Below are 25,364 nucleotides of genomic sequence, written 5' to 3'. Positions count from 1 at the left end.
AGAAGGTTATATCCATATGTAGAACACATATGGGTTTCAGAAAAGTGAGAAAAAATTCAATCAGGAAGAAGGATCGAGCAAATAATACGAAAAACCGGTCAAAATTAGAACGCATATTTCTAGCTCGGTATTGGGGGAAATTGGCGCCAGCAAATAGAGACTGGCGCCAACTTTTAACTGTAGCGTCTGGCCCCTGACGCTACTTCCCACATGCCTCAGCAGCTTTCTGTGCTCAATAAAATCATCCAGTTTCACGCGGTGTTATTTCAGTCCTAGTTGTGAAAGACATTTCTCAAATTTCCTACGTGTAAAATCCTATGTTTTTTACTCATTACGGATGGTCTTTCCAATGAGAACCTTTTTATGCATATGACAATAATGTTAATCAAAATTACGCACATGAAATACTTAGAACTTTTCGAGTCTCATCCACTCATTCTAAATCATTGCCGAAACAAATTCAGGAATTAAAATAGAAATCCTCCCCAGTGGAGTTGCCAAAAACTGTAGGGAATAGTTTCAAGCCTTTAAAATCCCACTAGCTTGAACCCCACTGTGATCATACACTAAAGTACGGTGGCGTCCAAAAGGGAAGAAGATAGAGCAAAAGAGTCGCCAACAAGTTTTTAAGGAACTTGTAAACCGTTCACGAGGTGAAGGTTACACCCCTTAACGATCCAAGAGATCGTCAACTCCATAAGGTCATGAACCAAATAAGGGTTCGGGGATGATGGTACAAATCCAACCTAAAAGAGATTGAACCTGCCCTAATAATAGGCCTCTACTTTATTCTGCTCGTATTCATGTGCGCTTTCTGACTAACATGCAATCAATAGGATTAACCCTAAACCTGTTTAATCTATGTTGGTTGAATATTAATGCACAAATAAACTATTATTGGCGATCACTTGAATTATAATCACAATTAACCTAACAAGATTATTAATTATCTTATTAAGCGTGATTGCAAATACCAATTCCCTTTAAACATGAAATAAAAGGTGATCAAGCAATAACAATAAATAACATCATCATTAATAATAATAATCATAATCGTAATCATCATCATGATCATGTTAAAGCATAGCAAGATCCTAGGCATAATACTAACAAGATTAATAACAAATCCTAGCATGTCACTAAGCATTAAAAATCAAATATTTAGCCCTAACATGATACTAACATGAATTAATATTGTTATGGATAAAAATATGCAAAAGTCAGTCAACGGTAGTCAACGAAGATCAATGACGAAGACTCTCCTCGACGAAGCCGTACGCTCGACGACGCATTGTTAGCATCGACGAAAGACCAAGTCAAATAACAACACCCTATTTTCTAGGAAAAGGATAAGCAAGGATTTAGTCCAAACTCAGCCAAATCATTCCGATAGAATTCAGAACAAAAGAAGGATGTTTTCAGCAACTGAAATCCGAGAATCAGGGGGATGAACTTATCTCCTTGCAACGGCTAGGGCATAACCTAGCAAACCGTCTATATAAGGGGGGCAGCAGTAGCGAACAGGGCAGAGGTTCCAAGTCTTCATCCTACATCAAAAACTTGTAATTCAATATCATTTTTTCGGCATAGTGAAAGTTTGGTAGATCCTCATTCTACCCGCGGTTTTTACCTTCCTTGGGTTTTCCGCATCACCAATTCCTTGTGTCATCTATTTTTCTTCTTTATTTTGCACTATATTTTGCTTAGTTGATCCGTAGCCTAGATTTTGATATTCAATCCCACTTGACAAAAATTAGCATAAACAATTTGGCGCCCACCGTGGGGCTACAACTAGGTAAAATTGAAAGAAAAATTTTCTCACTAAGCCTTCATAATGTCTGCCGACGAAATGACTCCAGAACAGCTAAAAGCTGCCTATGAGAAAGTTCGAGCCGATCTCGAGGCTGCTAGGGAATCTAACGAGCGTCTCAGCAAGGAAAAAGAAGCGTCAGAGTCCGATGCTGCCGCTCCCCGCCAACAGCTGGAATCCACCCAAAGCAATCGTCGTCGCCAGCCGAGGCAGCTAGACTTGATCCCCAGAATGCCGTCGTTCGATGTCATTGAATCCCCCCATGATACTGATACTGAAACCAGTGGCGAGGAAATGGACGTGGACCCTCCCGTCAGAAATTCTGGGCAAGGAAGCATCCAGACTCCAGGCGATAACCAAGGCAACCCGCAACCTGATCGAACTGAAATCCTACTCCAAAGGTTAGTTGCCCTAGAAAAGCAGAATTCCAGGGTTCTGTCAATGATGAAAAAGATGCCCGGCGTGCCAATCCCCGTCCAGCGAGAAGCCCCGGGTGGATTTGCAGCTACCCCTTTCTGCGACGAGTTGGCCTTGGCCCGGATTCCTAGGAGATTGTCACTCCCGACGTTTACGTCGCTATATGATGGAACGACCTGTCCAGAGCAGCATGTCGAATATTATAAGCAGCGGATGTGGCAAGCTTCTATCCCGTTCGAGTGCTGGGAGGCATGCATGTGCAAGTCATTTGGTGCGACGCTGACAGGCCCCGCCCTCAAGTGGCTCGGCAAGCTTGAGCCAGGTAGTATAACTAGTTTTGCTATGTTAGTTAACAAATTCTACTCCCATTTTGAAAGTAGCAGGCAGTTCGACAAGCAGACCAGCGATCTATATCGGATCGTCCAGGGTCCTAAGGAGACCATCAGAGCCTATTGGTCCCGATTCAATAAAGAGAAGGTCTCGATCAAAAATGTCGACAACAGGACTGCCATTGAAGCCTTCCTCCGCGGACTGCATACGGACTCGGATCTGTATAAAGATATGGTCAAATATCCGTGCTCGACGTTCGAGGAGGTCAGGACCCGAGCCGTGGCTCAAATGCGCTTCGACGAAGATATCGCCAATCGCAGTTCCTATCCAAGCTCCAGAAGCTCGTCCGATCGAAAGGCCGCCAACAACCCCCGAGGGTCATGGCGACATCAGCCTTACGAGGCGACAGGTAAATCACGTTCTGTTAATGTTGTGCAGGTAGAGGACATTCTCGACGCCCCCCAGTACCCCGATATATCGGAGTATGGCTTCGAAGTGAATATCGTAGCGGTAGTGAAAGAATTGGAGCCTTTGGGAAGCAAAGTTCGTTGGCCGTCAAAGAGCAACAAGCCAGAATCAGAGAAGGATATGAGCAAATGGTGCGAGTTCCATAGTGATCATGGCCATAAGACAGAAGACTGCTATGCCCTGCGAAAAGAAGTCGCCTTCCAGCTGAAGAGAGGCAACCTCAAGCATCTGCTAGGAAAAAAGAAAAGCAGCGACGCAGGTCGTCGTGAGCCAGAAAAGGCGACGACATCCGGACCTCCCAAGCCCCCTGTACCCAAGGTAATAGTTAATGTTATCACTGGTGGTTCCGATATTTTTGGACTAACCTACTCTGCAGCAAAAAGAATCGCAAAGTCGACAATAGAGAATGCAGTTGTCCCGGACGAGATCAGAGACCCCCTGGAAAAAAAGCTGGAAGCGATGTCGATTACTTTCGACGATGATGACGTCAACAACATCGGTAGGGATCATGAAGATTCTTTGGTAATTTCTTTGGTCGTCGGGAATTGTCTGCTTCGAAGGGTGCTGGTCGACGGAGGAAGCTCCGCAAATGTCTTATTCAGGAGAGCCATGGAAGATATGGGGTTAAAGGATAGCGACATCACCAGAAGGTCGACGACTCTGGTCGGTTTCAGTGGGGAAAGCATGTTAACTCTCGGAGATATAACCCTCCCAACTTATGCAGGAGGCCTAAACCCCCAAACCAAATTCAATATCGTAGATTGCCCATCAGCCTATAATGCTATATTGGGACGACCTTGGATCCACCGATTAAAAGCCATACCTTCCACTTATCACCAATCAATCAAATTTCCTACCCCGTGGGGAGTCCAAGAGATCAAAGGAGAGCCTCGCGAAACCAAACACTGCTACAAAACAAACCATCCATGAGAACCGCATAGCAATTACAGCATGGCCCGACACCAGACTATCCCAACGACCTCGAAATCGACGAAATACCCTTAAACCCTGATATGCCCGATCAAACCGTTCGTGTCAGAGCCAACTTAGAACCTGAACTCAAAAACAGCATATTAGCCTTTCTCCGAGAGAACAAAGATTGTTTCGCCTGGTCGCATAAAGACATGACTGGCATAGACCCAAGCATCATCTCGCATAAGTTGAACGTAGACCCCAATCATAAGCCCGTCAAGCAAAAGCGTCGAAAGTTTGCGCCAGAAAGGAACAAGATCATCAATGACGAGGTGCAGCAGCTGATCGAGACAGGAAAAATAAGAGAAGTGAAATATCCAGATTGGCTCGCAAATGTCGTCGTCGTCAGCAAAAAGAATGGCAAGTGGCGAGTGTGCATCGACTTCACCGATCTCAATAAAGCATGCCCTAAGGATCCGTTTCCGCTCCCGCACATCGACGCCATGGTAGATGCAACGGCAGGTCACGAGCTCTTAACATTCATGGACGCCTACTCCGGTTACAACCAGATCTTGATGCATCCCGATGATCAGGAGAAAACGGCTTTCATGACCGACAAAGGTATATATTGTTACAAAGTTATGCCATTTGGACTAAAAAATGCAGGTTCGACGTACCAGAGACTCGTCAATAAGATGTTCAAGGATCAATTAGGAGAGACAATGGAAGTATACATCGACGATATGCTGGTGAAATCTAAAAAAGCCAAGGATCACGTCGATCACCTTAAACAAACCTTCGAGGTATTGCGGAAGTATGGTATGAAACTTAACCCTACTAAATGTTCATTTGGAGTATCTGCTGGAAAATTTTTGGGCTATGTAGTAACACAAAGGGGAATTGAAGCCAGCCCTGACCAAGTCAGAGCCCTAATAAATATTCAATCCCCTCGAAATGTTAAAGAAACCCAAAAATTGACAGGACGAGTGGCAGCATTAAATCGCTTTATCTCCAGGTCGTCAGACAAATGTCACTTATTTTATAAAGTTTTAAGGAAAAATAAAGGTTTTGAATGGACTGACGATCATGAGAAAGCTTTGCAGGATTTAAAGAAATACTTAATGACGCCACCCCTCCTGTCGAAACCCAAAACTAACGAACCTTTGCAGCTTTATATTGCCGTCAGTGCTGTAGCCGTCAGCGCAGTCCTGACTAGAGAAGATAAGGAAGCTGGGCAGCTTCCGGTTTACTACGTAAGTAAAACTTTGCTCCCAGCCGAGGTAAGATACACTTCCTTAGAGAAATTAGCTCTCGCCTTATTTACTGCTGTTAAGAAACTGAGGCACTATTTTGAAACCCACCACGTAGTGGTGATGACTAACTACCCGCTTAAGTCTGTCTTGAGAAAACCAGATCTGACAGGGCGTTTGGGTAAATGGAGCATCTCGTTGAGCACGATGGACATCGAATACCAACCTAGGAAGGCAATTAAGTCCCAGGCTCTCGCAGACTTTGTGGCTGACTTCAGCCCCGATTTACAGGTTATAGCCGACAAAGAACTGGAAGAGATAAATAGCGTCCAAGGCAAAGAAAAATGGGTCTTATTCGTCGATGGATCATCCAATCAACGAGGAGCAGGACTGGGAATGGTGCTAAAGTCGCCACAAGGGGACATGATAGTAAGGTCTATATCTTGTGATTTTAAAGCAACTAACAATGAAGCAGAATACGAAGCTTTGATTGCAGGAATGATCGTCGCCAAGGACTTAGGCGCAACATCCCTGGATGTGTACAGCGACTCTCTCCTCGTCGTCAGCCAAGTAACAGGTGACTTCGCAGCAAAAGACTCCAAAATGTTAGCATATCTTGACATAGCCAAAGAAAAGTCCAAACACTTCGATCCTTTTACCATCTCTCAAATTCCAAGAGATCAAAACACCCAAGCCGACGCACTAGCAAACCTAGCCTCCGCCCTAAAAAAAACCGCCTTCACAAATATCCCTCTGGTCCATTTACAAAAACCGTCCGTATCTTTTAAAGAAATCCTACCAGTCGACAACGACGACGACTGGAGCAAACCGATCATAGACTACTTAACCAAAGATATCCTACCCAAGGACAAAGCAGAATCTCGAAGGCTAAAATATAAAGCCTCCCGGTACCATGTCATCGATGGAATCCTATTCCGCAAATCGGCGTCAGGGTTATCCCAAAGATGCATCCGAAAGAGCGAGCAACAATCCATCCTTAGCCATTTGCACGATGGGATATGTAGCAGTCATATCGGAGGGAGAAGATTAGCCAGCATCGCGAAGCGACAAGGGTACTTTTGGCCTACACTTCATGAGGACGCAATGCAGTACGTGATTAAATGCGATAGTTGCCAACGATTCGCCAACACCGTTCATAAACCATCGGAGCCCCTCCACCAAACATTGTCTCCGTGGCCCTTCATGAGATGGGGAATGGACATCGTTGGGAAGCTACCCGCGGCGCCAGGTCAAAGAGTATATATGTTAGCACTAACTGACTATTTTTCTAAATGGATCGAAGCAATTGCTTTGAAACAGGTGACAGATAAAGAAGTTATTTCGTTCATATGGACTAACATCATATGCAGGTTTGGAATTCCGTCGGTGATCGTCTGTGACAATGGATCACAGTTTATTAGCGACAAAACTCGTTCCTTTTTGCAGAAATTTCGCATAGAGTTGAGGACGTCGACACCAAGGTATCCGCAAGCCAATGGACAAGCTGAGTCCAGCAATAAAGTAGTCATGGAAGCCATTAAGAAGAGGCTGAAGGCAGCAAAAGGCAAATGGGCTGACGAGCTCCCAGCAGTTCTGTGGGCCAACCGGACGACGCCGAGAGAAGTAACGGGGCAGACGCCCTTCTCCCTTGTCTATGGATGCGAAGCCGTTCTACCAGTTGAGGCCGACTTTCCAACGTCAAGGTTCGGACTCATGACGGAGGAAAGGAATCAAGAGGAAATGGAAGATAGTCTGGACGCGGTTGAAGAACTAAGAGAGGCAGCGTTAATCAGAATGGCGGCACAACAGCAGATCATCGCTAGAAGCTTCAACAAAAACGTCAAAGCTAAAACGTTCCAATTAGGGGATTGGGTGCTAAGGAAAGCGTTCCAGAATACAAAGAATCCGGCTGACGGAAAGCTTGCTCCCCCATGGGAAGGGCCATATGAAATTACTCAGGTCATCGGCAACGGTGCATATCGATTAACTGATCAGCAAGGTAATCCTGTTCCGCGAAGTTGGAACGCAACCCATCTCAGAAAATACTACTTTTAAACAGACGGTAAAAAGTGTTCGTCGATAAAACGGTAATGTCTAAACTAAATTATTCTACTTATTTTGTTCCGTCAAAGTTTTTATTACGATTAAGCGTACTGACTTAAGCATCGGAGGGCCGTTGGCCGTGCCAACGGCCAACGGTGCTTTAACCACATTTGCTTTGCAGTACAAGCAACAGATGGAAAAATTCCGCTAAGAAGCGAGAAGGAACGACAGCACCCCTAACAAAGCAAACAAAGAATTCTTGCAACCGACATTCGAAAGCGCAACGAAGCCCAGGGCAACATTCGACCTTAGCGTCTGACGCCAAACACCCGATACCTGAACCAAGAACTAATCTTCAGGGTTCAGCGTCGACGCTGGGACGCAAGGGGCATTGGCAAACGGAGCAACGATAGGCCTAAACTCACAGAGTCTTCGACAAGGCATATTGAGTAGCTACAAAACTACATTATTAGAAAAGTTTGTTACCTTGAAAAGTTAATAAAAAGTTTTTGTTTCTCGAAACATTTTCACTTGTTGATTTCCAATTTTTTAACAAATTTTACTACCCATTGATTCATCCCATTTTTTAACACTTTTTTACGTTCACAGCAAAAGTAAAGGAATACTTAGCATATTAAGCAAAAGCAAATCGTCAAAAGGAACCACTTGCCCCCAAGTGGAACAAAAAAGATACAAGTCAAATCGAAACATAAAATCTGCAAGCAAAAGAAAAACAGTGTTTAAAAACACACAGCAAAAGTGAAACCGTCACAAACGACGACCTTCAAACATCGGCCTCACCAGCAGTGAGCCCGTCAACGACCTCCTTGACGACGTCATTAACCCGAGCATTATCGTCGACTACTTCAACCCGCGGCTCCTCAGCACCATCGACGAGTTGGTCAGCGACAGCAGCAGGCTGATCTTCGACAATGGACGGCTGGTCGCCGGCAATCATAGGATAATCCTCGATGGACTGAACATCAGGTGCAGCAACCGACGATGCAATAGTAACAGAAGGACCAGGACCCGAATCCGCGGTCGACGCCACCGCAGCATCCTCTTCCAACTCATCGAGCATCCCGCCATTTGCAAGAAAACGGTCGATCACCTCCTGAGGACGCCACTCTGAAGCCTTTCCATCCAAAAACTGTTTCATCAGCTTAGCCCTTACCTTGATATCCAATTCAGCATAATCATCCAGCGCGTCGTCCAACTCCTTCTGAGTTGACGTCAGCTCGTCTTGGACCTTCGATAAAGCCTCGTCCTTGGTAGCAATGATCTCCACCTTATCCTCCAAGTGCTTGGCCTGTTCTTTCAGCTGATCCTTGAGTTTCTGAGTCTCCTCCTCCGTCGCCTTCGACCAATCTTGCACTTGCTTTTCTAGGTCCTCTACCTTCTTCTTTGTCTCGTCCAATTCCTTCTTGGTCATCTGAAACACATTGACGGCGGTCTTGCGTTGAGCCTCACTGTTCTTAGCAGCGCCATCCATCCTTTGCATCTCCTTGGCTAGCCCAATCACCCTATCCCTCAACACCAAAGAATTTTGCAGACACTGACCAAGCACACACCCAATTATCAACTTTGAAGCCAACCAAATCAACAGGTAAAAACAAAGCCAAAATGAAAGCTTACATATAAATGGACGGAAGCCGCTTCAGATGCTATGTCCAGAACGGACGAACCAGCTAACATCTCCCTAGACCTGGGAAACAACAGTTGATTCAGGGCAGGAAACAAGGAACGTTGATCATCCTTGCGACGATCCAAGAAATTGGCTGGAAAACGCATCAAGATATCAGGAGCCGAGGACTCGTCGTTAGTTTTCTGCTGCTTGCGTGGAGGGGTCGTCGATAGCGTAATAGTTCCCGATTCGTCGACCGTTCTCTCAGGTGGCGAAGCCAGAATAGGCTCCACCTTCTCGGCCACTGGCCCCGGTCGCTGCTCTTGAGATGCCAACCCTCGCTTTCTCCTCATTCGCAAGTCAGCCTCTTGTTGAGTCAAGCTTCGACTTCGACGAACGCCTTGAGCAGCCGATTCTAGAAAAACATTCAAAACTGTCAGTCGCAAAGCAATGACATAAGTGTAACGTAATCGAGCAACTACTTACGAGTCGACATTGTTTCCTCAGAATCTTCCACCTTGTTTGGTGTGCTCAGCGGAGTACTTTGCTCTTGCCCTGCTTGGTCACTCGTCGCCTTCTTCTTCCGCGCAAACGTCCTTGCTGAAGGGTTGATGGCAAGAAAGTTTTTTACCTTCGACGAAGAGGTTTCCGGCGACTCGAGGAAGTCCAGATCCAACTCTGCATCATGGAAAAAAGAATCAAACCATTTTAGCTAAAATCAAACCGTGGGAATACGAACGCCATAGATAAACTTACCCTTCGTCGGCCATCCCTCCGTCAACCACAAACCATCGTTACCCAACGACACCCTCTTTACAAACAGGAACCATTTCTTCCAACCCCTATCATTCACATCAGTATTTAAAACCAACCGATCTCCTTTTTTGCACAAACTGACGAAACCACTTTCTGCCATTTTTATCTCGTATCCTACCGCCAAATCTTCCAAAGTAAAAGGATCCTCCCAATCTTTGGTTAACTCCACTATCACCGATAAAATCCTCCAGCCGGACGGCATCAATTGCCCCGGGCTAATGCCCAGAACCTCAAAGAAAGAACGAACCAGAGGTGGGAAAGGGAATTTAATCGTCGTTTCAGCAAAAGGGTATCTAAAGAAAACCACGAAATCCTCAAGACAATCCGCCACCGTCTGGCCGGGTCCCGGAATATAAGCAAAGGTAGTGCCGGGGAAACCCGCCATCTTGACGAAATCGCTCATCATGTTTGGAGCCATCAACGACCCAGATTGAGACTCTAAACTCTGCTGTGAAACAATTGTTCCTTGTCTTTCAACAACGCGAAGAGAAAACCTAGTTCTAGTTTTGGAAATTTTGCTCGACATTTCACCTAAAAATTGATTAATGCAAAGGGAAATAGAGTAGATTACCTGGAAGTTGAAGATGCTGGAAGTTTAAAATCGCCGCCACACGCTGCCACCAAACCACCGGAGGAAACTCACAAGGAAAAGAGGAATTGAAAAGTAAAGAGTGGAAGAGAGTAGAAGTTTGGGGAAGCGCGAAGCGTGTTGCAGAATTAATAAAGGATGAAATGACGGTTAGAGTGAGGAAGTGGGAGAAGTTGAGTAACTGCTCTGAAGAACGTGCAAGTCAAATGACGAAACCGCCCTTCAGATAATTCGAATTTTGGTCATCTTTTGTTTTTGTCTCGTATTTTTTGTATTTTTATCTTTTATTTTTTAGTAATTGCCCAAAAAGTGTATAGTCGCCCACGTTTTTAGCAATTAGGGGCAAATTGTTATGGATAAAAATATGCAAAAGTCAGTCAACGGTAGTCAATGAAGATCAATGACGAAGACTCTCCTCGACGAAGCCGTACGCTCGACGACGCATTGTTAGCATCGACGAAAGACCAAGTCAAATAACAACACCCTATTTTCTAGGAAAAGGATAAGCAAGGATTTAGTCCAAACTCAGCCAAATCATTCCGATAGAATTCAGAACAAAAGAAGGATGTTTTCAGCAACTGAAATCCGAGAATCAGGGGGATGAACTTATCTCCTTGCAACGGCTAGGGCATAACCTAGCAAACCGTCTATATAAGGGGGGCAGCAGCAGCGAACAGGGCAGAGGTTTCAAGTCTTCATCCTACATCAAAAACTTGTAATTCAATATCATTTTTTCGGCATAGTGAAAGTTTGGTAGATCCTCATTCTACCCGCGGTTTTTACCTTCCTTGGGTTTTCCGCGTCACCAATTCCTTGTGTCATCTATTTTTCTTCTTTATTTTGCACTATATTTTGCTTAGTTGATCCGTAGCCTAGATTTTGATATTCAATCCCACTTGACAAAAATTAGCATAAACAAATATCAGGAAGAACATAGGAAGCATCGTACTTTTAATCATACTTGATATTAAAGTTACCCTAGACATGATACTAGGAATCAAAATAACAATCTAAGCATGGTTTCTACATCATAATATCAATTAAACCATTAAAGTACTTACTTGGATGCCTCGTACCTTTTTCTAATAACAAAATACACACGTTAGTAACTTCAAGGAAAATAATAATCAAAGCAATTAAATTAAATAATCAAAAAAGAGATTTGGGACCAAACCCTCAGAAATTAAAACCTTTCACGTGTAGGGCGAAGGCAACTTCGAATATGGCTAGGTGTCTCAAGATCTTGTGAATGCGAAAATTTGTATTAAAAAGCAAGAAAGAAAAGAATTCTAAAGAATCAATATTATTAAAAATTGATGAATGAAAGATGAAGATGAATGATTTGTAGATGAATGAATTGCGAATGAAGAGAGTTAATGAGAATTGATAGATGGTAATTGATAATTGGTAATTGGTGAATGAAAACGGAGTTTTTGATACGATATTTATAGAGAAAATCATCCAAAAAAGATAATTTAACAAAACAGAGTCTGAAGATCGCAAAACAGCATTGGCGCCAGCCCTGCCTAGTTGGCGCCAGCACCAGTGGCTAGCGCCAGGCGCCAATGGCTAGCGCCTGGCGCCAATCCTGGTTCTAGGCGCCAAGGCCTGGGGTTGGACGCCAAACTGTTTTTCAACGCGTTTTCAAAAATCTGATAAATTTCCCGTACTGGAAGATAAAATAATATAATTCCATCGAAAATGCTATTTGATCTTGATTAAAACTCTGAAGAGTCCTAATTTAATTAGGAATGAAAAGAACCTTCTAGAATTTTCTAGAAGACTAAAACCATTCCTAATTGCATTAGGAATTATAAATTATATTAGGCCCTCCCCTAGATCATTAGGCGGTACATAAAGCTCAAACCGGGCCCAGTTTAGTAAATTGGCCATAACTTCCTCAATATTCATCGGAATTGGGCTTATAATATATCGTTGGAAAGGTCTTTGCAAGCCCCATCCAACTACACCACTATTGGACCCATATCATGGACCAACCAAACTGGATTGGCTGTTTTCTTAAAATAAAGTTTTCAAAAACAGAGAGAAGAGAAAAGAAATAAAACTTTCCGCTACACTAGACCTTTCCACACTTTCGTTTCATTCGATTATGATTCGACGTGAAAGACACTCATCATCGGGTTTGGTTTTGGGGAGACACAAATGGGTGTTTACAGACGCAGGTTTCATTCGACAATGGTATTACCCTGACTGGTTAGCAAATGTGGTTCTGGTTAAAAAGCCAAATGGAACATGGAGAATGTGCGTGGATTACACTGATCTCAATAAAGCGTGTCCGAAGGATAGCTTCCCTCTACTTAAAATCGACCGTCTGGTTGACTCTACGCCCGGACACGCTCTTATGAGTTTCATGGACGCATACTCTGGATTTCACCAGATTCCACTTTGGGGGGAAGATCAGGAAAAAACTGCCTTTGTGACCGAGCTGGGACTCTATTGCTACAAAGTTATGTCGTTCGGTCTCAAGAATGCTCCAACTACTTTTTAGAGACTTGTCAATACAGTCTTCAGAGATCAGGTCGGCCGGAATATAAAAGCATACATTGATGACATGATTGTCAAGTCAAAGCTTCCGGCCAACCATTTGAAGGGTCTTCGAGAAACGTTTACCGAACTCAGGCGGCGTAAGATGATGCTAAATCTAAAGAAATGTGTATTTGGTGTTGAGTCCGGCAAATTTCTTGGGTTTTTAATCGACCAGAGAGGAATTGAGGCCAACCCTGAAAAAATTCAAGTTGTCCTAAATATGAAGTCGCCGAGGACTATCAAAGAAGTGCAAAGATTGACCGGTTGCCTAGCTGCTCTCGGCCGATTTTTGTCAAAATGAGGGGATAAGTGCCGATACTTTTTTCAAACAATCAAGAAGAAAGCTATGTTCGAGTGGACAGAGGAGGCTGAGGTAGCCTTCGTGCAGCTGAAAAGCCATTTGCATACACTACCTCGGCTCGTCAGTCCACTCAAAGATGAAAAGTTATTCATGTATCTTGCTATTTCAGATCATTCTTTAAGTGTTGTCCTCCTTGTTGAGAGGGACGACAATCAGATCCCAGTCTACTTCATTAGCCACGTACTGCGCAATGCCGAGCTAAGGTATCCACCCATAGAAAAGTCCGGTCTTGCCCTATTCATGGCATCAAAGAAGCTGCGGCCATAATTTCTAGCCCACTCAATTGTGGTATATACTGATTAGCCGTTGAAGAAGTCGTTTGCTACTTTGGAAGCCAGTGGCCGAATGTTGAAATGGGCCTTGGAGCTTAGAGGTTTCGACATTACGTTCGAACCCAGGAAAGCAATCAAGGGGCAAGATTTTGCTGATTTTTTGGCAGAAATGACTAGGCCGGACCTACAGCCGGTCGGGGATCAGATATGGAAAGTCTGTGTTGATGGAAGTGCTACTGCGACCGGATGTGGTGCAGGAGTCATTTGTTTATCTCCGGAAGGAGACAAGTATGAGTATGCATTGAGATTCCACTTCCAAGCCTATAATAACGAGGCCGATTATGAAGCCCTCCTGGCCGGCCTTAGAATGTGTAAGGCGGCAGGAGCTACAAAAGTTGATGTAAGTTCGGACTCCTAGCTAATAGTCGGCCAGGTAAATGGCGACATGGAAGCAAGGGATCCGATTATGATGAAATATCTGAAGATGGTTAAAGCAGAGGCCGAGAGCCTAAAGCACTTTACCTTACAGCAAGTACCCCGTTCGTCTAATCATCAAGCGGACGCCCTCTCCAAGTTAGCATCCTCGGCATCATGTGATACCCCCAGATCAGTGTTTTGGGAAGTATTGGAAAAGAGGAGTATCGAGGCCGAGCCAGTACATATCATTGACAGAAGCTCTACATGGATGGATGGGATTATCTCTTACTTGAGGGATGGAGTACTCTCGCCCGATCAGAAAGAGAGCTGGCTGATGAAAAAGAGAGCGGCCTGGTTCGAGATGAAGAACAGGGAGTTATTCAAAAAAGAATTTGTGATGAAGCCTTACTTGAAATGCATCACCCCAGAGAGAGGGCATGATGTGCTGGACGACCTCCACCAGGGGCTTTGTGGTTCCTATATTGGAGGACGAGCCATGGCAGAAAAATCCACCCACCTAGGGTACTACTGGCCAAGTATCAATACGGATGCCATGCAAATGGTAAAAAAGTGTGACAAATGCCAGAAGTTCGCGACCCTAATCCACCGTCCAAAAAACAGTCTATCGGCCATAAGTAGTCCTCTCCCCTTTGCCAAATGGGGCATGGACATCTTAGGCCCGTATACGCCAGCGTCTGGTCAAAGGCAATATGTGTTAGTAGCTGTTGACTACTTCACAAAGTAGGTCGAGGCCGAAGCCGTCCGAGGGATTAAGTGGACGGACGTGTTAGCTTTTATATGGAAGAATATTATCACTCGGCATGGAGTACCTCAGTCTATGGTGTTCGATAATGGGCCACAGTTTGAAACGTGCTAGCTCAAAGAATGGTTGGGTGACTAAGGCATAGCTCACTGGTTTTCCTCGGTCGGCCGACCATAAGCCAACGACCAGGTTGAGGCCTATAACAAGCTAATCTCCAATGGAATCAAGCGCAAGCTTGAAAAAGCAGGCGGCCTATGGGCAGATGAGTTGGTTAATGTGTTATGGTCCATACGAACAACAGCAAAGAGTTCCACAGGAGAAACTCCTTTTTTCTTGGTCTATGGTGCCGAGGTAGTTCTCCCAATTGAAATGTACGAGCCCACCCTTCGGGTGATGTTATATGATGAATCGGCCAATTGGGAGGCCATGAAGACCGCCCTGGATTTTCTTCCAGAAGCCAGGGGCAATGCGGCGCTCAGACATGAAATCTATCGCTTAAGAATGACCAGGGCATATAATCGCCGAGTGTCTAAGCGTCCGTTGAAGATGGGAGATTTGGTTCTAAGGAAAATGGAAGCGGTAAGCCGGGCCAATGAAGACGGAAAGTTAACCCCAAATTGGAAGGTCCCTACCGAATCAGAGTAGAGGTCCGAGATGGAACCTATCGCCTTGAAGCCTTGTGTAATACCCTAGAAATTCCTTTCCTTGAAATACCCATTATACTCTTAAAAATACGATTTAGGAATATCTAAGACATTACCGCCACCGTGAAAACGGCTAAGGCAATTATCAAAGATACACAGCGGAAGACTTAAATTCAAAACCGTTCAAACAAGTTATAGACACCTAAAAATGTCTCCCCAAAACCAAACCTGATGATGAACAACCTTTCACCGCCATTATTGGTCGGGTTGAGTATTTAATCTTTGGAGTGCTTTAATCCATATTCATTCCCAATACATTTCATAAACCAACCCAATTCCTAACCCATTTCACCAAACCATAACTTATTTTCCTCATTTCGTGCCTTTAAACCCAAAATAATTCATTTCGTGTCCTTTAAAATCATTCATTTCATGTCCTTTTTATAAAAACGTTAAGACCAGTTTATTTTGGTCCATAATCTGGCTCCAATGATTGAATATTTGGATGGGGCTTTAAAAGAGCTTTCCAACGATATATTATAAGCCCAAATCCGAGTTATAACGAATAAGTGATGGCTAAAATACTAAACTGAGTCCAAACCGAACCTAAGCCCACCTTACCTACGACCCAATGATCATGTGGAGGGTTCAAAGGATTTAATCCCACTCCTAATCCAATTAGGATTAACTAGGTGTGAAGCCCGTGCGACGCACGGGTTTATTTTTAAAATTATTTAAGATTTGTGTCTTATTAAATACTAATACTAATACTAATAATAATAATAATAATAATAATAATAATAATAATAATAATATTAAAAGGATTTGAAGACATTAGGATAGTTGGTAAGTGTTGCGGTTTGTGTTCATTTTGGATTTGGATTGCAAAAGATGTAATTTGTTAAGAGGAAAGAATGCTTTAATTTACATGTGTGTTACAATTGATTTGAACCGTAGGAACATATTAGTTTCATGCATGCCAACGCAACTACACAAGTCACAACTCTATTACTTTCATTAATGGACCGATGACCAATTATACAGTATATTATATTATATAGTCCACAGAGCTACCAGAAATTATCAGCATATAATAATAATAATAATGTCAAAAATCAAAAAGAATAATAAAAATATTTCAATATTAAAAAATTATTATTATTATTATTATTATTATTATTATTATTATATTATCAAAAAAAAATTTTTAAGAAAAAACAATTTGTGATGTTCAAATAGAATGATCTCTTGTACACCTCTATATAGAGTACTCTATTTTTTTTTGTAGTTTTGATTTAGGTATCTTGGGTCTCCTGTGAATGACGCTGACATGATTATCCTATTCCCTTTTGTAGCCCTAAATTTGTAATTCTGGTACATATTTCTTGTGCCTCCGATCAATGACGGTGATAAGATTAATTTTTTTTCCATCTTCATCTCCAACCACTTTGTGTAGCCATGAATCTTGGGGTATCTGACTATGAAAAAAAACACAATTAACGTTTTTCTATGTATTGTGAATTAATTAAGGCATATTTATAAGGAAATACAATCCATCATATCTTCTCTATATAAATTTTATCATTCTTTATAATCTATTCTTTTTTAATTGTTATTCATATCATTTTTTAAGATTTGTTTTTTCTTGTTAATATTAAATTTTATCATTTTTTTTAGTTGTTATCTATAAGAATAATTTTTTGATTTTGTTTTTGTTTTCTTTTTCTTTTTAATATATTAATTCTATATTTACGTGATGGTGATGGTGATAAATTTCACTTTCCCAAAATATTCCTCTCAATTTTGTCTTTTTTTTTTTTTTTTTTTAAAAAAAACCTTTCATCTGAAAAGAGAATACTAATAATCGAGCATGATATATTGACACACACGATCTTTTGTGTTGCTTAGCTTGTAGTAGTAGTGTAAAAAAAGACTTCATTATCCATAATAATTACTCCATGTTTTTTACCTCAAAATAAAAAATATCTTTGACTTTTATTTTTAGCTATCTCATAAACTTTCCTTCTTTCAAAAAAAAAAAAGAAAAAAAGAAATCTTATAAACTTTCCTTTTGGGAATTGTTTTCCTCACGCTAACTATGTACTTCGTATTTTTTTATTACCAGCTTTCCCTTTTCTTTATTCTATCGTATCAATTCATTAACTCCTATTAACCCTAACCAAATCAAATCAAACCCAGAAATCAATCACACTATCCCCCTATCATTTCACTCTCTGTTTACATCAACTGAATCTAAACTCCAATAATAATTAAATCGCAAATGAGGTTTTTCCCCTCAATCACGTTGAACTTGTTGATTGTTATCTTATTTCGTCTAATTTCATACCAAGGAGTTAGGGGTTTCTAAAGAAGAAGGTGTGGCTATTTTATATTGTGAAATTGAAGGCCCTTGATGCATGTTACTGTCATTTTCTTAAGTTGGAAAAGCTGGAGTTACCCACCATTAAAATTGATTTCTAAAGAAGTTTGCATGTTCTTGACGAAGTGGTCGAAAATGTAAGTATTGTGGTTTTCCCTTTTTTTTTTTCTCTTTTTTGAATGAAATCTAATTATTTTTGCTGCAACTCTTGTAAATCATGTGATAGGATGGATTTATATTGATGTTTTTGGTATAAATTGTGTGTCAGTTATGTTTAGAGATAAGGTGAGTCATGTAAGTTACATCTGTGGTTTTTGGTTAAATTTCTATTTACCAAATTAAAAAAAAAAAAAACAGAGAGATTATGTGGATAAGTTGGGTAGACCTGATGTTTATGCTGTCGAAACAAAGTTAATGATAGAAATAGGTTGGTAGAAGGCTAAATTAGTACAACTTCAATGTTGACTTTTGTCCTTAATCTTGTGAGTACTACTAAATAAAACAGCTTAACTACAAATTAATCATATATAGAGGCTCCTAATAAAATGATTACCTTCCTTAATTGTAATACTTTGACTGAAATTTGAACAGCAAATTTGTCAATTTTAGTAAGTAAAAGATCCATACATGATGACTACTGTGTTTACCAAAATTTGATTTTGATATAAACAGTATTAAACATTTTTAACCAAACAGCTTTAACATCTGATAATGATTTACTCCAAAGCTCCAAAACAGGACTACTATGACAACGCTTGATGAAAGATGCTACTAATGAGTGTTTACTCTGTACTTATGAAATACAAAAGTAATAATGAAGAAAAATTTTAACTTTAATAGTAGTCATTGGATGTCTACAAAAAACATTAAAAGATTTTAGAGGCTATCCTCTACCATGCTTGGCAAGTTTGAGAATACTTCCTTGTAGACAATGTTCCTTGTATGCCTTTTGTATTTTTGGTAGGAATCATCAATGAAGAACTTTAGACCCTCGGGGGAAGTAGTTCTTGATGCTGCCACATAGAGTTGTCCATGACTAAACACGGGCTTTGGTAAGTAAACACCAACATATGAAAGCGATTGGCCCTGGCTCTTATTTATTGTCATGGCATAGCAAGGCTTTAATGGGTATTGTCTTCTTTTTAATATGAAAGGTAATTTGGTGTCCGTAGATGTCATCACAATTCTGGAAATTAGGAATTTGTTACCCTGTTTCGACCCCGTTATGATCCTTCCTTCAATTACAAACTTTCCTAGGTGGGTTATAACCAGTCTAGTACCATTACATAACCCTTGTGGGGGGTTTATATTTCGAAGTAGCATGACTGGCATTCCTACCTTTAGTTTAAGCTCGTGGTGCGGTAATCCTGGCAATTTTAAGCTGTTTAGATATTCAGTTGGGTATTCTGAGAATTGTTGGTCACATTCAGTAGAAGATAAGCATACTTCATCACAGATTTTGTAGGTCCTTTCTTCTATGGGCAAGAGGCTCATCATGTACTCGTTTATGGTGTCTGTGGTCTCATTTAACGGAGTGAGTATAGCCCTTTCCTTTAAATAGTTGTCGTCAGATTTTCTTAGCTCAAAATCTGGGTAAGTGGTTTCCACTATCTTATGTAGTTCAGATACCCCAACGTCAGCCAAATATTCATCTGGTATTTCAATCCAAGTCCCTTCAACTTCGTGGTCCTCAGATTTTGTTTCAAGTCTTCCATCACCCATATCCAAAAGCCACTCGTTGAACCGTTTGTTTTTATAGTAGCTCTCGTTCTTGGCTTCCCCTTCTCTTACTCTCATGCTTTGCTTAAGAATGAACACGCTGCATGCATTCCATATGTAGGATCTGTTTATTGATGCCTGAACGATATCCTGTCTGCCTCCTTTTGTGACTATTGGTAGTACTTGGCGAAAGTCTCCTCCCAGTAATACAACCTTGCCTCCAAACAGCTTAGCTTCTGCCCCTTGTTTTTTGTGTCCTACTATATCTCTCATGGTGCGATCAAGTGCTTCAAATGTGTATCTATGGTCCATTGGTGCTTCATCCCAAATAATCAATGATGTATGTTGGAGGAGTTCTGCTAACTGGGTGTTGCGTTTGACGTTACATGTTGAGTTTTCTAGTAGGTCTATCGGTATCTCAAATCGACTGTGAGCTGTCCTTCCTCCTGGGAGAAGCAATGCCGCAATACCTTATATGTCATTCCAAATATGTTAGTTATATATATATATTTTTTGAAATACTTGTGTTTTTAAAACTTAGTTTAATTGTATACATAGAGGAGATGTAATCTGATTTTAAAATAATTGAGCTAAAATTGTGTTACCTGATGATGCTACATTCAGAACTATTTTTCGATCTGCCCGAAGCTTTGCTGTGATGGTGCAGTACAAATATGTCTTTCCAGTCCCTCCATGGCCGTATAAGAAAAATATCTCCCCTGTGTCCTGTTCAACTGCTTGCACCACTTTGCCATAAACATCTAACTGCTCTTTATTCAAGTTCTTTATTCTTTTGGACCAATCTTCCTTCAGTTGTTTGATGTCGTAAAGTCTTTCTTCTGCAATAAGCTTGTTTTCTATAGTTTCTGCTTCTGTAAAATCAGGTTGTGGTAGGTCTTTGAAATCTGCCAAGCACTTTCCGAATTTCACCAGAATCCTATCAATTTCAAGCAGTGTGTATGTCTTTATCTGATCCTCTGTAAGTATGAGTTCTGGATGTTTGAACAACCTTCTCTTTTTTCGCTGTATGTCTTCTGAGAGGGCGTTGAAGCTGCATTCCCATAGTGTTGATATATCAGTTACTTCGCAGAACAATAGTAGGGTGACGAAAAGTTCCCTCAATTGCGCTGGCATTGCCCACTGATTTGCTTCTTGTATAGCATCATGCCACTCTTTGTCGTTGTTGAGTAGGCCTAGTACGTAGCAAGCTTCTTTGTATGTAGGACACACTTGTCCATTAATCTTTCTAATTTCCGCAAAGGTTTCAGGCCCCTTAACAATGTTGAGTAGTAGGCGAAGGTAGTACCTCTCCCCTGCAGTAGGATGAACATATGTAATTCTGCCGATGCATTTACGTTCCTGCCTCCTTGCCCACGACTTTTTCTTTTTTTTATTCCCAAGCTCATCGATTTGTTCAGTGGTTGTCCACACATATTCTGTGGGAAACTCTGCATATGTTAACGTCCTTGCTTTTTCATCGATGGCATTGGTTTTCATCCATTCTGTCAGCATTGTCTCATTAATGTCTTCTTTATTTATCACAAAGTTCTAACTATCGCTGTCTCTCATCACTACTGCTTGTTCTCCTTCTAGGTGTACAGCCAGGCGCATTACCGCTTGAGTTCTTTCTTGGATTTCGAACTCGAAGATTCTCCATGCAGCTTCACATGCTGAGATGTATCTACAGTCAAGGTATGTTTTTATCTCATCTTGTTCGTCGCCGGTTATGATCATGGTTGTCCTATCTGGTCCTTTACACACATACTTGAAAAGGTACTTGATTGCTCTTGCAGTGTTGCACCATTCTACATTGATATGTGCATTAAACATCATTAACAGTCCTGCATTGTAGGGCACTATTGACCGATTGTCCATGAGATGATCACCTTTTTTTATAAACCTGTTTTCATTAATGTGTATTTGTATAAGCATCAGTCATGTATGTTGGTATATAAGCATGTATAAATCTTATTGCTGTAAATTAAAAATAAAACCAATTATGATGAAAATGGTTATTCTGTCCCTAAAAAGCCTAACCAATCATGTGTATTTACCTCTCGTTGTCCCTCCTATATATGGGCTGACCATTACTGTCGATAGTAGTATCTTGATTAAATGATTTTGGGAAATTTTTGCTGCATTTCTTATCTACCATACATGCACAATTTGGATTTGCATTACCGCAAGGGCCATGAACCATGTAACGTGATACAATCTCAAACAAATTTGGATTTGTTTCTTTGTCCGGGATTTCTGCTTGAATGATGTTATCTATGTACTGTGGCGTTATTTGTGCTCTGTCTTGCTGTAGCCATAGAAGTATATGGGAATGTGGCAAACCCCTCTTTTGGAACTCAATTGTGCAGACATCTGTTTTGATAAAATTACAGTTAAATATTTTTACAAAAAAAATTTATTGTCAAACTAATGCAATGTAGTTATAAAATAATCAACAACAGACTCTTCATTAGTTGCTTTTTTTTTATCATTAATTTCGTACCTGCCACATCAGGTCCAAAGTAGTGGTCTTCCTTTAGACACTTCATTAGTTGCTTTAACTTGAGCTTAAAAAACTCGTGCCATGATATCGGGCCGATCTTCCACTTTTTGTCCTTCTATGTGATTCATCATCTCTTCTACTTCAGGCCATTTTGGGTTTGCAGTGAATGTTATAAACAAATGTGGGCTGCCATACCATCTACAAATTGCCATTGCATCTTGGTAGTTTTGGTACATATATCTTGGGCCTCCCGTGAAAGATGCGGGCAGGATTATTCTTTTCCCCACTCCGGCCCCGGTTGTATCTCCATTCACCATTGCATCTCTGAGATTATTGTAAATTTCACACCTAAGTTGTGGCTGGTGGTGTCGGATATATGACAACCTTTCTTCTTCGATTGCACATTGGCAGTCAACTATAAATTGTGAGAATAGTCGGCCTCCACGAATTAGAGTTTGGGCTTCTATTTTTCGAGTTTGCAGCCTATATGCATAATACTCTCTCATTGTTACACACTTTCTTTTGCCTTTTCCGGATTCTTTTTTATTGTTGTAAAATATCCCAAGATGGTAGCTATCTTCACCATATGGGAAAAGTAGAGGGTATTATAGAGCCATGAAACTTGGATGCAGTTCACTGATTCTTTGTAATCCTTCAGATTTGTGCTCAATTATAATATCCCTTCCGCAAGTGTTGTGTCCAATATCTCCGACTATTAGAGCGGCTATCTCAGATGATGTTGGTGCATTGTATACCTTATTTTGTTGTTCCTTGTTTCTAATAGCTTGATGATCCAATTTTCTCCTGTCATTTGTTTTATTCTTTCTTGTGCCTTGCGAAAGATTTGAGCTAGAGGGTTCACTTTGTCTAGCATGTCTTTCAATTTGGTAAGTAAATTTGAATCTAATTCTGGGCTATTATCATTTTTGCAGACGGCATTTGTTCTCATATTGATCTCTGGAGCAGCTCCATCGTATATATATAGTTGAGCAAATGATGGCTGTTTGTCATCAACAGGGAGCAGCGATCCTATGCGGTGATAGTTCTGCCCACTAACTCTGAAAACATACGGGCCTGGAGTTGAGTTTATTGAAGCATCAATTTTAGCCCCCATCGAAGTGAAGGCAAAACATGAGTTGTAAGGACGAATAAGCTGCCTAAACATTGCAGTGCTTCTATCTCCCCTGTAATCTAGTAAGTTTGCTAAGAGCTTTAGAGGTTCTTTTAATTTTGGCAATTGTATTTTCCCTTCTCGACAAAACATGTTAAAGGTTGTGCAATTCTTGCTGCTCCCTTTCTTTACCCTCTCTTCATACCACATTTGTGCTTTACAATCTGGACATTCATACTCAGGTGGTCCTAAACACACATATTTCTTGTTCTCATTTGTAGTTCCTGCATTTTAAAATCAATCAAATATCTTGCAAATTAAATTAGACTTTCAGCAGATTGGTAGTATAATGGGACATGAATTAATTGTGGAAATAACGTGCTATCCTATGGTGATTGAGTTTGTCATTTTGTTAATTGATTTGCAATGTTAGATGTATTTCCTTATATTAATTGGGTTTTTTTTTTGAAGTTATTCATTTGGCTGCTTTAATACACTTATGGGTCATCTATCTCATTTGGACTCTTTTTGGTGCAGGGTCTGTCTGCTGGTTTGCTTTAATCAATCAAATATATTGCAAATTAAATTAGACTATAAGTTTTGCTAGTCTGCAAAATTTAATAAATATCATGCATAGTCTAATTGCTTAGAAGGTATTATAAATTATTGATATACACAATAAGTTTAATCAGCAGTCTAAGGTATGGATGTTCTGGAAATCTATTTATAATCAAGTGAGAGTATTTGCTTCTTATTTAGTAGCATATTTCTCAAATGTTATTGCATTTAATGTAAAATTCTATATACTTGTTTGAATCTGTTGCATTGGTTCAATGTGTACGGTTAGAAATTAGGTAGATTTCAGATGACATACCTGATGTTGTTTCCAACCGTCTTCGTTGTCTTTTTTCATTGATTATCATCCGTCTCCTTTTTCTTCTTTCTCTTTGCAAATTTTTTTTGTCAATTTCTGGATCATTCTTGTTAGTTTCTTGGTTCATTGCGGAGGTCCTGTAATGAAATTGCACGTTTGTTGATGTTGTTTCCAATCGTCTTTGTTGTCTTTTTTCATTGATTATCATCCGTCTCCTTTTTCTTCTTTCTCTTTGCAAAACTATTTTGTTGATTTCTGAGTTCATTGTGAGTTTTTTGTAACAAAAGTTGCAAGTTTTGTATTTTGTGTATCAAAGTTTTGCTTATTCATAAATATAAAGAAGTAAAAATTCCAAATTAGCTTATTAGCTATATGAACTCATATACGCAAGTGGAAATATCAGTCTTATCTCATGTTGTAGAATTTATGATAAAAAAATTATAAGGGTGAAGACTAAATTTGTAAATTTCTCAAGTTTATCTTATATTCAATAAGATTATGATATAAAAAATATAAATAAGTATCATGTTGTAGAATTTATCATAATAAAATTTAAAGGATGAAGACTAACTATTGTAAATTCAATTCCTTTTGCATGCCCCCGGTTTACAATAATTTTATTGTACATCGAACATTTTGCGAAAAGTGACCCTTTTTTCTTACAAAAGTGACCCTTTATTTTTTACAAAGTGACTCATATGTTTACAAAAGTGACCCTTTTTTTCACAAAAGTGACCTTTTTTTTCTACAAAAGTGACCTTTTTTTCACAAAAATATCTTCTTTTTTCACAAAAACGATCATTATTTTACAAAAGTGACCCTTTTTTTCACAAAAGTGACCTTTTTTTTCTACAAAAGTGACCCTTTTTTCACAAAAATAATCATTATTTTACAAAAGTGACCCTTTTTATCACAAAACCGACCCTTTTTTTCACAAAAGTGACCTTTTTTTTCACCAAAATAACTTCTTTTTTCACAAAAATGATCATTATTTTACAAAAGTGATCCTTTTTATCACAAAAGTGACCCTTTTTTTCCACAAAAGTGAACCTTTTTTTTACAAAAGTAATTAAGCTACAAATGCAAAACAGAGTATCAAAATCAAAATTCTTAAAAAAAAAAATATAAAAATCAAAATCGAAGAAACCCGGCAAAATTAGAACCTCCATTTTTACGAACAAACCCAACTCACCCACAAATATTGAACCACCGTCATTTTCAAACAAGCCCATTCAAACTTGTTCGAGCACCGCCCATTAGGCAGCCTCCAACACCGCGTGTCTGCGTGACTGTACTTCTGGAGCTTGAGCGGCAACAATGGCGACACTTCCGACTGAGATAATAACAGAGATTCTCTCACAATTATCTATTAAATCAGTTGTACGCTTCAAATGCGTCTATAAATTCTGGAATTCCTTAATCAAAGCACCCAATTTCATCCAACTTCATCTCAATCAACCCTTAATTTCCAACTCCGATCGTCATCTTCTCTTCTGTTATCAATCTCTTTATTCTGC

General features: G+C 40.4%; 1 protein-coding gene and 1 long non-coding RNA gene across 2 annotated transcripts; both read left to right on the top strand.

The window, feature by feature from the left end:
- The first annotated feature begins 1,834 nt into the window (after nucleotides 1-1,834).
- LOC145559250 (uncharacterized) lies at nucleotides 1,835-3,955 on the top strand. The gene has a single exon (XM_081620687.1). It carries the CDS (start codon nucleotides 1,835-1,837, stop codon nucleotides 3,953-3,955), a length of 2,121 nt encoding a protein of 706 aa, XP_081476813.1.
- Nucleotides 3,956-16,767: 12,812 nt separating this feature from the next.
- Nucleotides 16,768-24,148, top strand: LOC145559327 (uncharacterized). Its single transcript, XR_014092691.1, has 4 exons — nucleotides 16,768-17,780; nucleotides 20,956-21,054; nucleotides 22,795-23,056; nucleotides 23,511-24,148. It is a non-coding gene; the product is annotated as an uncharacterized LOC145559327 (long non-coding RNA).
- Nucleotides 24,149-25,364: the final 1,216 nt, after the last annotated feature.

The sequence above is a fragment of the Chenopodium album genome, chromosome 9 (assembly GCF_948465745.1).
Source record: "Chenopodium album chromosome 9, dcCheAlbu1.1, whole genome shotgun sequence".
In the NCBI taxonomy this organism is placed as follows: domain Eukaryota; kingdom Viridiplantae; phylum Streptophyta; class Magnoliopsida; order Caryophyllales; family Amaranthaceae; genus Chenopodium; species Chenopodium album.
This window is presented reverse-complemented; position numbering and strand designations above follow the sequence as displayed.